Source organism: Triticum aestivum, chromosome 5A (assembly GCF_018294505.1).
Source record: "Triticum aestivum cultivar Chinese Spring chromosome 5A, IWGSC CS RefSeq v2.1, whole genome shotgun sequence".
Taxonomy (NCBI): domain Eukaryota; kingdom Viridiplantae; phylum Streptophyta; class Magnoliopsida; order Poales; family Poaceae; genus Triticum; species Triticum aestivum.
In genome coordinates, this window is record NC_057806.1 from 414,193,434 (window position 1) to 414,205,892 (window position 12,459).

Genomic DNA, 12,459 nt, shown 5'->3' on the forward strand with positions numbered 1-12,459 from the left:
GCTCTCTCTGGACCCCCTCTCCCCCTCCCCTGACTCTCTTCCCCGAGCCACCCGAGAGTCGCCGTCGCCGCCGCTCGCCATAGCCACGGCCACCGACCACCACTCGTCTCGCCGACCAATCCAGAAGGACCGCATCGTCGTCCTCCTTGTCCACCCCGAGCCAAGCAACCAGGGGAGCGCTGCATCGCCGCCCCGGACGTCTTCTCCAACCTCGGTGCCGGCGATCTCCGTCGCTTGATTCGCCGCGTCCAGAGCCTCCCCGGCCCCGCCGTCTGCACCGTCCGACTCGCCGTGAGCCACTTACCTTATCCCCTAACTCCTTGTGCTCGCCCCCGTGCTGTAGCGCCGTTCCCCACGAGCCCGAAAGCTCACCGCCGCCGGCCATGCCGCCGTCGTGGCTACAGACGCCGTAGCTCGTGCCTGGGCGCGTCATAGCACTCGGGTTGCTCCCAGGAGCCCGTAGCGCCCACCAGCCCCTCCTCCCATGCACCATAGCGTCAACCCCCGCACTCACCCGAACTCCGGCGCCGCCGCGAGCGCACTTCCGGCGAGCTCCGGCGCCCCCGCCACCACCCTCCTGCTCCTTTGGATACGGGAGAGCACGGGCTACGCCCCGGTGGTCTCCACGAGTCCAGCCGCCGCCTGAAGCTCAAGTCCGGCGAGCCTCCGTCGTTGTTTAGGTCGCCGGCGGGTTAACTCCGGCCGTGCCGACGTGGCACCGTAATTAGTGGCTAATGATGCCACTAACTAACCCCCCCCCCCTCTCACTGACTACTGGGCCCACGCCCCTAACTAACACTAGTTTAATTTCTGTTTAATATTATCTAATCACTGTGGACCCACACGTCAGAGTTGACCCTGATGATGTGGATGTTGACCTGACCCCACCTGTCAGCGAGCTAAACAGCCCTGGGTCACTGACCAGTGGACCCCACTGGTCAGGTTTGACCTGGAGGTGCCCTGTTGACCTGCTGACGTCATGATGATGTCAGGCTGACGCAATAAGTATTTTCTGGAATTTAAATAAATCTTAAATGATTTAATAATTTCAGAAAATAGCTAAAACTTCAATAAATCATAGAAAATTAACCGTAACTCCAAATTAAATAATTTATATATGAAAAATTATCAGAAAAATTCAAGGAATCCATCTGTACCATTTTCATGCATGTTAGAACAACTTATAGGTGCTGTTTAGCACAAATCAATTAAAGGGCATTTATTTAATCACATATGGAGTTTGAATTTGAATTTTATATTCAAACCAACTTCATTTAATCTGTTGCTAGTTGCATTAGCTCAAAACACATTCATATTGCCATGTCATGAGCATGCATCATATTGTGCATTGCATTGATTGTGTTCCTTTCTGTGTTGCCAGTATTTGTCCCCTCTCGATAGACGTGATGCCGAGGATGTGATCGTTGACACTGATGAAGACTCAATGTTATCTTCAGAAGTGCCAGGCAAGCAAAACCCCCTTGTTCACTCCGATACAATCCTACTCTCTCGCTCCTGCTCTCTTTTACTGCATTAGGACAACACCGATTCATCTGTTACTTGCTGCGGTAGCTGAACCCCTTTATCCTTTGCATGACCTGTCATTGCCACAGTAAATAGATGAAACCCACTAGCATGAGTAGGAGTTGTTTGAGCCCTGATGTGCCTACTCATTCATGTTTGTTTGTCATGCCTGCTACTGCTTAGAGTTGAGTCAGGTCTGATTCATCGGGGATGAATCAGAGGCGTGTGAACATGTCCTACTGTGTGTGAGCTAAGTGTGTGAACACGATTTGGTAAAGATAGCGGTGAGAGGCCATGTAGGAGTACATGGTGGGTTGTCTCATTGTAGCCGTCCTCAGGAACTGAGTTCTGTGTTTGTGATCCATGATTCAGTTACTACCATACATTGGGCCCTGAAATATGACCCCGCTCGACTTCTTATTCACCCTAGTCCTCTGTCCAGGAGTTGCAAGTAGTTTCTGGTGTTTGTAGCTTACTGGAGGCCGTGGACAGCGCTGACCGTAGGGGTGGGCTGTGATGCGGTAGGTACGTGGCACGGTGTACCGGATGCCCGTTTGGTATCTCGGGAACCCTGTTCACATCGTTTGGGGCTGTGAGCGACACTCTGGCCGGATCTCCTCATGGATGGAACCCGAATAGGCGATAAACCTGGACTAGAGACTTGAGTGTTTAGGTAGGTCGTGGTCTACACCCACGTCGGCTTTCGCTTGAAGTCTGCCGAGCACATGTCGTGTGCAGACGCTAAGTGGTGGAAACATGTATGAAGAAGTACACCCCTGCAGGGTTAACATCATCTATTCAAATAGCCGTGTCCGCGGTAAAGGACTTCTGGGTTGCTTATATCAGTTCATAGACAAGTGAAAGTGGATACTCTAAAATACGCAAGATAAGCGTGAGTGCTATGGATGGCGTTCTCGTAGGGAGACGGGAGCGGATCCATAGTGGTGTATTGATATGGTGAATATGTGGACTCGTGTGCGCCACCTCAAAAGAGTTACATTGCAGTCGTAGTTTAGGATAGCCACCGAGTCAAAGCTGGCTTGCTGCAGTTAAACCCCATCATCCCTTTGTTGATAATGATGCATATGTAGTTAGTTCTGATGTAAGTCTTGCTGGGTACATTTGTACTCACGTTTGCCTATTTTATGTTTTTGCAGAGAGACTTCAGTCTCACTAGTAATTCCGCGTGGTCTTCGACGTTTAGCTTGATACCTCAGCTACGCTCTTGTGCCCTCGGCAGGATCTGGTAGATAGTCAGGTTTCTCGGCCTTTTTCATTTATAGATGTCTGTACTCAGACATGATAGCTTCCGCTTGTGCTTTGATTTGTATGCTCTGAGTGTTGGGTCGTGAGACCCCTGTTTGTAATATCTCGCTCCTCGGAGCCTATTGAATAAATTACTTGAGTCGTAGAGTCATGTTGTGATGCCATGTTGTATTTGCACATATCGAGCATATTGTGTGTATGTTATTGAAATGCTTGGTATGTGTGGGATCTGACCATCTAGTTGTTTATCTTTAGTAGCCTCTCTTACGGGGAAATGTCTCCTAGTGTTTCCACCGAGCCATGGTAGCTTGCTACTGCTCCGGAACACTTAGGCTGGCCGGCATGTGTCCTTTTTCGTTCCTGTGTCTGTCCCTTCGGGGAAATGTCACGCGATGAATACCGGAGTCCTGTTAGCCCGCTACAGCCCGGTTCACCGGAGTCCTGCTAGCCCAGTGCTACAGTCTGGATTCACTCGCTGATGACCGACACGTTCGATGCTGGGTCATGGATGCCTGTCCCTGTAAGTTTGTGCCACTTTGGGTTTACGACTAGCCATGTCAGCCCGGGCTCCTTATCATATGGATGCTAGCGACACTGTCATATACGTGTGCCAAAAGGCGCAAACGGTCCCGGGTAAAGGTAAGGCGACACCCGTGGGAATACCGTGCGTGAGGCCGCAAAGTGATATGAAGTGTTACATGCTAGATCTATGTGGCATTGAGTCGGGGTCCTGACAAGAGCGCTGCAGAGAAACATTGTTTTAGCGACTGCAAGAGCTGAAGTGCGGAGAGGCGGTGTTTTAATCGCTCGCCCTGCTCTGCCAAAGCACGCACCATCCAGGTGGCAATGGAAGTCGAGAGAGATAGACGCAGAGCGGGGCACAGGAAGCGATTTCTTTGTCTCATGGCAGCAACCGCGCATTAATCCAGCCGCCACAACCACACCAATGTGACATTAATCTCTATATTTACCATGTTTATTTTTTCACCGACATAAATGCAGTCCCAACGAATACACGAAGCTAGAGCTAGGCAGGCTTCTAAAGCTCAAGCCAACACACACCACTGGCAAGCCGCCGCTAACCACCACACGCACACAAAATTGCGTAGGAGGGCGAGGTCCATACAAGAGCACGCACAGCAGCTGATCCCACTTTACTTCGCTTGTGGAGGCGCATCTGCACGCAAGGACCTAGCCTGGCCCATAATGTCCAGTCAGCCCTATGGATCGCGCAGCACGCGACGTAGCTGTGGTGTCGTTGCTGCAGGGAGCAGAACAGATGCCGTAGAGTGTGATCATCGCGTGCATGCATCGGCCCTGTACCGCACCCCCCGACAGAGTGATTTTTGGTTAATGCACACAGATACACGTGTGGAGACCATGGACGTCTCCCATCCATTTAAGCATAACATCGACATATTCTTTATTCCAAACGAGAAGATAAATACATTGAGTGCCAAATAAACACACGAACGAACTAAAACACCACACACACGTATGTAAACAGTCATATTGCTAGCATATGTTTATTGAGCTTTCCTCGGTTCGCGCACTCCATTACTAAATGCGAGCATTCAATCAAGAGCTGCTCGCCTCACCCGAATCTTGTTCAATGGCAGCAAATCCATCGTACGTGCTGGAGGCAGCGTCCCCGTCATGAGAGCAGGGCGCATGCACCGAGCCGCCAGTGTTGACCAACGGGTCGTGTTCCCCAACCAGCTCGCACCCAAACCCAGTCACCACGACCTGGTGACATTGAAATTTTTTGTTAGTAGGGGAAAAGAAAATTTACAAGCAAGAGGAGCAAATGTTCGGAAAGAAGCCCAACATAATGGACACGGACAAAAATTTCGATCAAATACTTTTTTTGTAGAGGCAACGAAAGGATTAACAACCTTGGAGAGCGACACGCTGGCCGCCGCTGACACATTCCTACGTTGGCGCTTGACCAAACAACGGGTTCTAACAGCCGTCGCCCTCCTTTGGAACCAGACGTGCGAGCACAGCAGGCAGCCGAAACCAACTAGAGAGGAGAAAGCTGTAGGGGGCGCCATGGAGGACTGGTCTGGGAACGATGAACAAACTAGAGGGAGAGGACGAGAGAACCAACGTGTCGCCTACAAGCATCAGCAAGCAAGTGTTTAAATAGAACATGGGCGACTTACACCAACCCCCCATATGCCCCACAGTATATTCAAATGTTCAAAAAACGGAGGGCCACTCCAATCCAATCTCACAGTACCTGGAGCTGAACCTCATGGACTCATCAATTCCTGATAGCACCCGTACTACAGACGACCTGCTACCATCGCCACTTGCCCAGGAAAGTAGGCACGTATCATAATTTGCATTGACAGAAAAAGATTCCACAAATAGGAAAGGGCATGGTACAACACTGAGCAAGCATATCAACTCATTTTCAAAATCACAGGGCGAATGGTCGAAGCAGGAAAACTAAACATAACATGATTACATCATTTTTGACATCCCCATCACAGTTATGACATAACTTATTCGAAAATCAATATCACACGTCCAAACTAGGTCTATCAGCATGAAAATCCAATTACAGTCCTTACAGCGCCACACAACACTCATTGCAAAAACAAATCACAGTCACAAATTATGCCTAACTGCGGGAAATCAAACTACTCAAATTATGGGTAACTACAACAGATCACAACGTCATTTTTGTCCCATCGGTTTTAAGTTTCAAGGACCTGCACCAAATGTTGATCCGAACATCACTCAACTGGACCGTCGTGAGGCCTCTTCACGAATGGCAATACTGGGTTGAAGCAACTTGTTTTCTTGTGCCCAACTACACCACAATTGCCGCAGGTAGGTATTTTGCAAGGTTTCTTCGGAAGATCACCCCGGCGGGGGCACGTCGTGCTCTTGTGCCCTTTCTCCCTACAAACCGTACAAAACCTCGACCGCGCGTCCTTGACCTCATATCCAGGCTTGTTCCTTACTGTGGTTGGCCTACCCTTCTGCTTCTTCCTATCGGGAGGCAGCAACGTCGACAGTGAGAGGCTTGAGCCAGCTTCCCCTGAAACAGAATTAAGTCCACACTCGGTGGAGATGAACATCTGAGAACACATGTCGTCTGGGTGTGAGGAACCTGATCCCACATCCTGACTGGGATTGGCTGAATCCCTGATTTGAGTTTGGTCCACCAAACTTTTGCCATCCTTGATGGGTGCCAAAACAGTCAACTCCGCCTTGCCTGCGATCAATATGGCCATTGCTCTGTCGAATGCATCCACGTTGCTATCCCCTAGCTGCACAAACTCGAGAGCGGTCAGGTGTAGTGCTGTATGCCTGTAGGAGGATAACCGCGGAGGGCCTTGATCCTTTTGGTAATGGAGAAGGTGGAGTGGCAAATTGTCGTGGGCATCTACTATCCACCTCTTGAGAACATGGAAACTGGGTATTTTTCTCACCCCCAGATGAATTAGGACCTGCTACAATGCATGTGGGATAAATAACATCAGAGCCAGAAGACGGAAGTCTGGATAAATCATTGTGAAGAAACTGTTTTTAGTGAGGTCTCTCTAACATGGAGGTGGGCTGGTAGTAATTACCTTGATAGCATGGCAACAAAGCATCCCCATGTGCTCGAAGAGCCCACATTCGCAGGTAAACCTAGCGCCGCCATCATGGACACTTACCACATGCATTTTGCGGCCCCACTTCTCTCGCTTCTCAGCTTCGACGTGCCGAACTTTGTAGGTGATGCCTCGCTCAACTTCTTCAACATCATACCGACCAGACCGATACAAAGCTTGGCCGAACATTACGTACATCGTCCGTGTATATACCTGGCTTGCATGCTCCTCCAACGGGTAATTGTATCTGAGAACTATCCTGCCCTATTAAAATGCAGAAACAAAAAAATGTCGGCAAGAATGGAATTCAGGAACATATGATGTATCTTGTTGTAGGCTGCACAAAGTTTTGCTTAGCACCCACCAGCCTCGTTCTTTTCTCTTGGAAACCTTCTTAGGCTTCTCGGTCAAACTGCAGTTTGCTGTATTACTTCACAAAAAGGTTCATGGGGCATGCAGGCGGGATGTAGCCCTTCCACAAATGGTTTGCACTCTCGCTTCTTTGCGTACTAATTTGCTTCGCACAGAACTTCCCACTAAAATAAGGCTTCGCCCACTTGTGCCGAACCTCGAAAATCTGGATCAGGAACGTGTTGTTGTGAAGCTTGTATTTGTCAAGCAGCTCAGCCCAAGCTGCTTCAAACTCGTCCACAGTGAGCATCTCATTGACCACCTTGTACAGCGCAGCCCTGAAATCACTGCTTTTTGTGTAATGCGGCCCCAGGTGCTCCTTCGCCTTCCGTAGCACATGCCACTTGCACCAGCGATGTGTAGCATCCGGCATCGTTTGTTGTATAGCCACCTCCATCGCACGCGCTTGATCTGCAAGCAGAAAACAATGGTCGGGTGTGTAACTTATAATGAAGAACAGGACTACCCGCTAAACACGGCCATGGGGATCCTTTTTCCGGGTTTTTGGTGTGATACAGAGGTGGCAAATCAGGAAATCATAGGGCAACAAACAAACCTGTTAGTATCGTTTTTGGAGGTTTGCCACCCATCAGCCTGATGAATTCGGTGAATACCCGTTTGAAACTCTCGATCGTTTCCTCTCTCATCATGACCACGCCCATGAAGATACTCTGGAAGTGATTGTTGACCCCCACAAATAGCCCGAAAGGCATGTCGTACAGATTTGTCTTGTACGTAGTGTCGAACGTTATGACATCCCCGAAATTGTGGTACTGCATCTTACTTCTACCATTGGTCCACAACAGGGTTTTTATCTTGCTTTCCTTATCAACCTCAACAACACATGAAAACTCTGGATCATTTGACCCCAGCTCAGAGAATGCATCCATAGTCTTCCGCACATCATCATCCGCCTGCTCCTTGCTAAGCTTCCCACAGAAAGTCCTAAGGCACCTCTTTGTGAACGGGACGTTCTCCATACGCCCAAACAGGCTCCCAATGATGGTGTATACCTTCCCCAAATTTACATTGTTCTGGCGCAACTGTTTCACGAGATCTCTTGTGTATGTGTCAATGTGCCGGTGTGAGGGCCAATGCAGCTTCTCAGCATGAGTCCGTAGCATTTCATGGTTGTGGGAGGCGCGATTTTCAGATACATACCGGCCACCATCATCTATCCGGTGCAACTGAAGCATGGTAGCGCAATTGCTCCTCATTGACGAGTTGTTCTCCCTTTCTGGTTTGCCCTGATATTATTTTTCAAAGCAAAAAACAGCCAAAGATGTGTCAGATCATATTTGCATAGAAGAAGGCACGCACGCACACGAATCATGAATAAGAAGCAAAGCAGGGGGCTTACAGCGCAGCCACACACAATCTCCTGCATACACTTCATCCCATTGACATTATGCCTGCTCTTGCTGTAGCGAATCCCAAAGCCAACCTCCCATGAATGTAGATTGTAGAATTCATACGCCTCTACCAACGAATCAAAAATAGTGCCAAGCACAGGGTTCACGACTACCTCAGTACCCCTATCAGCGAACCCTCGAATAGCAGCTTCCAGTGGCGACACACGATCAGCTACTACAGCCCTCTCGTCTGGCGCAAGAGGACCTCTTGGCCTGCAGTTTGAAAAGCAGAACCAGCATAGTTACAAAAACTAACTACCATGAAAAGCAAAATTAAAAAGAGCCCAAAATGCTGCAACACGATTTCATAATTACAGAATCGATTCTAGGACCTTTTCCCGGCAGGGTTGATTCAGACTATATTCTCCCCCCATGCCATACATTCATACTGCCGAAAAAAAATCACCAAACTTCTACGGATTAGATTGCACTAAGTACTCCCTCCCACTTGCATTTGTTTTGAACACTCAATAATGACGACATGCCATTGGATGGTCAGCTTAGGGACTGAAAACTATGGTCACAGTGACTTAAGCATACAAGTAAACTGGTCCCCAGCAGCAGCAATTTCAATCATCCTATGTCGATGGGACTTAAACCGGTTTTTTCATTCAGTGGCAAGGATAATTTTCACCATAATCGAATGAACGGGTAGGGCTTATGGGAAAGCGGTAAGATCTTTTCAGCCAGGGATGATCGAGCATCAGTTTTTTATACCCAATTCGGCCAAACTAATGAAACTTCTCTCATCAGCTCGTATGAATGCTATCAAGAGAAACACACATTTGGCCCAGGCGACAGCAAAATTCGTATGTACCTGCGCTTCTAGCCTACGTGGATGGTGGTGTTCGCCGAAGCCGGGGCGCTGTGATGTGCGAACTGCACGGCGCAGCTTGAGACGAAGGCCGGCGTCCCGTTGCTGCCCAGTACCGACGGCAGGACCATGCCTCCAGAACTGAATGGCATGCACGAATCCGCCGGGCCACTGCGGGCGCTGGAATGGACGGAGTTGTTCGAGATGACGGCTGGAGTCGCCAATCCCGACGCCACATCCCCGCCTCCAGAGCTGAAGGTCTTGCATGATGCCCTGGAATATTCGCCATCAACCAGCCCAACCCTTGATCGAACTGAAGCACGTCCGGCAAGACTGGGCCGATGGCCGAATCCGACGAGCCAGCGGGTAAATCGGGCACAACGTCGCCGCCCCCACCCACAACGCACGGCGCCTCATGCGCACTTGCAACCCTAGCAGCCAAGATAGATCTGCAGCACCGGGGACCGGCACGAGCTCGTTAGATCAAGATTTTGACCAAGAACAACTTAATAGGAAGGGGATTCACTAACCCAGAGGCCAACGCCGTCGGCATCGTTGCTCCGGAGATCGGCATGAGCAGATCCAGGGGAAGGAGGAAGCACACCGGCTGTTATCGCGGCTCACCTTGTTCTTCGCCCGACAAGAACGGGAAAGGGACTTGTGCGAGAAGAAGCGCATGCGCCTAATCCTTGTCGCCACCAGTCTAGTACGTTTACAGCTAGTCTGGGTCGCCGGCCTCGTGGGACAGGGAAGCAACGCCCCCACATTGTACGTCCTGCACAGCACGCCCACTTTTCACTGTCGGATAAGTACCACGTCCCGGCCCCACGACACCGACGTGCGGCAGGGTATTTGCATGTATCACGCGTTGTATCTTCACTTTACCCATTTTGTTAATCAAGCAGCACGCATCACCACGTCGCACGCGACCGGCCGGATAACTGCGTGCAGCTGCCGCTGCGTGCAGTTCGTCCACTCTCGTGTCCACCATGTATATATCATATGATGAGGTGGTGGTCCAGCGCCCTGTGGGCGGTGGTTCCTGCTCTTCTACATCGTCGTACATGCCGTCGATGTCTTCGGAGCTGAAATCAAGCATGTCGGTTAAGTCGTCGACAGTGGCTATTAAGTAGGTGGTGGGTGGGGAATGAGTTTCTTCGTCGTCCGCTTCCCACTCAAGCCGGACATAGTTCGGCCAAGGGTCTCCTGACAAGGAGAGAGATTTCAATGAGTTTAGCAAGTCGCCCAAGGGCGAGTGCTGAAAGATATCCGCGGAGGTGAACTCCATGATCGGTGCCCAATCAGATTCGATAGGCACGGACGCGGGCGGTTCAGAGCCTGTGGCCGGGGATGAATCCAAGGGTCCAGCAACACAGGTCTCATAGGGGGTGAAGTCAGTATTCGGCTCTATCGCCGCTGAGTGTGCGGCCTCCGTGGCGGGGTCTATCCACACATCCTCGGACGGTATGATCTGCTCCGGATCAAAGGCTGGAGTAGCCATAGGTGCGATCTCCCGAACACCGTCCGACGGCAGAGCTAAGTCATGCATGTCGATACTGTGCGACGCACCCAACATGGGCTCGAATCCGTCGAAGATCAAGTCTTCGCGGATGTCGACGGTGTAGTTTAAGCTTACAAACCTGACCTGATGGCCAGGGGTGTAGCTCTCGATCTGCTCCAGATGGCGAAGCGAGTTGGCCTGCAGTACAAAGCTGCCGAATACGAAGATCTGTCCGGGCAAAAAACCTCACCATGGATCGCACCGTTGCCGATGATCGAAGGAGCCATCAAGCCTTATGGCGACGACACAGCAGAACTCTCAATGAAAGCACCAATGTCGGTGTCAAAACCGGCGGATCTCGAGTAGGGGGTCCCAAACTGTGCGTCTAAGGCGGATGGTAACAAGAGGCAGGGGGCACAATGTTTACCCAGGTTCAGGCCCTCTCGATGGAGGTAATACCCTACGTCCTGCTTGATTGATCTTGATGATATGAGTATTACAAGAGTTTATCTACCACGAGATCGTAGAGGCTAAACCCTAGAAGCTTGCCTATGGTATGATTGTTCTTGTCCTACGGACTAAACTCTCCGGTTTATATAGACACCGGAGGGGGCTAGGGTTACACAGAGTCGGTTACAAGGGAGGAGATCTACATATCCAAATTGCCAAGCTTGCCTTCCACGCAAAGGAGAGACCCACTCGGACACGGGACGAAGTCTTCAATTTTGTATCTTCATAGTCCAACAGTCCGGCCAAAGTATATAGTCCGACTGTCCGAGGACCCCCTAATCCAGGACTCCCTCACCCATCACTTGGCCTTTCGCGGTCTGGGGGCTTGGCATGGTTGGACCCCTTAAAGGAGGTAGCCATAAGAAAAAATATCTGCTAGTCATGGTAGATAAGTTCGCAAAGTGGATAGAGGCCAAACCCGTTAAAACGGGCGAAGCCGGACCAGTGATAGCTTTATATCCGGTGTTGTGCACTGTAACGGTGTCCCACACAGCATCATCACCGACAATGGCTCCAATTTTACAGTCGATGAGGTGAAAGCCTGGTGTGCTAATCTAGGCATTAAGCTCGATTACGCCTCCGTCTATCATCCGTAAGCAATCGATCAAGTCGAACGAGCCAATGGTCTTATTATGAGCGGCATCAAACCCAGACTAGTGCGCTCTTTGAAAGAATCATACTAGCAGTGGGTTGAGGAGCTCGACTCCGTACTCTAAGGGCTGCGGACCACGCCCAATCGCACTACCGGATATACACCTTGCTTCATGGTGTACGGCGCAGAGGTTGTGTTACCCTGCGACATTATTCATGACTCACCTCGAGTGCGCATGTACGAAGAGAGAGAGGCCGAGCTTGATCTGCAAGACATCTTAGATGCCCTGGAGGAGGAGCGCGACATTGCAAAAGCCTGTTCCGCATTTTATCAATAGCAGGCCCGCAGATACCAAAGCAGAGAAGTACGGGCCAAGACTTACAATGTTGGCAAACTCGTTCTACGCTTGCCGGAGAAGAAAAAGGACAAACTGAAGCCCAAGTGGGAGGGTCCCTTCATCATTGACGAAGTTCTCACTCGAGGAGTGAGGGAGTCCTGGATTAGGGGGTCTCCGGACAGCCAGACTGTTGGACTATGAAGATACAAGATTGAAGACTTCGTCCCGTGTCTGGATGGGACTCTCCTTGGCGTGGAAGGCAAGCTTGGCAATACGGATATGTAGATCTCCTCCCTTGTACTGACTCTGTGTAACCCTAGCCCCTTCGGTGCCTATATAAACCGGAGGGTTTAGTCCATAGGACAACAACAATCATACCATAGGCTAGCTTCTAGGGTTTAGCCTCTACGATCTCGTGGTAGATCAACTCTTGTAATACTCATATCATCAAGATCAATCAAGCAGGAAGTAGGGTATTACC

General features: G+C 50.3%; 2 protein-coding genes across 4 annotated transcripts; both read right to left on the reverse strand.

The window, feature by feature from the left end:
* Positions 1 to 4,189: 4,189 nt before the first annotated feature.
* On the reverse strand, positions 4,190 to 5,026 carry LOC123103692 (uncharacterized). Its single transcript, XM_044525356.1, has 2 exons — positions 4,686 to 5,026; positions 4,190 to 4,536 (listed from the first exon to the last, which is right to left on the reverse strand). The coding sequence occupies exons 1-2, from the start codon at positions 4,842 to 4,844 to the stop codon at positions 4,369 to 4,371; spliced, it is 327 nt and encodes a 108-aa protein (XP_044381291.1). The 5' UTR covers positions 4,845 to 5,026; the 3' UTR covers positions 4,190 to 4,368.
* A 201-nt stretch (positions 5,027 to 5,227) lies between these two features.
* On the reverse strand, positions 5,228 to 9,809 carry LOC123103691 (protein FAR1-RELATED SEQUENCE 5). Of its 3 annotated transcripts, none has more exons than XM_044525353.1 (7): positions 9,569 to 9,809; positions 9,042 to 9,487; positions 8,173 to 8,437; positions 7,369 to 8,059; positions 6,766 to 7,223; positions 6,378 to 6,665; positions 5,228 to 6,254 (listed from the first exon to the last, which is right to left on the reverse strand). In XM_044525353.1, exons 3-5 carry the CDS (start codon positions 8,206 to 8,208, stop codon positions 6,829 to 6,831), a joined length of 1,122 nt encoding a protein of 373 aa, XP_044381288.1. In that variant the 5' UTR covers positions 8,209 to 8,437; positions 9,042 to 9,487; positions 9,569 to 9,809; the 3' UTR covers positions 5,228 to 6,254; positions 6,378 to 6,665; positions 6,766 to 6,828. The 3 variants fall into 3 exon arrangements, with proteins under 3 accessions (XP_044381288.1, XP_044381290.1, XP_044381289.1); XM_044525355.1 differs by having other exon boundaries at positions 5,228 to 6,257; XM_044525354.1 differs by lacking the exons at positions 9,042 to 9,487; positions 9,569 to 9,809 and having other exon boundaries at positions 8,173 to 9,029.
* Positions 9,810 to 12,459: the final 2,650 nt, after the last annotated feature.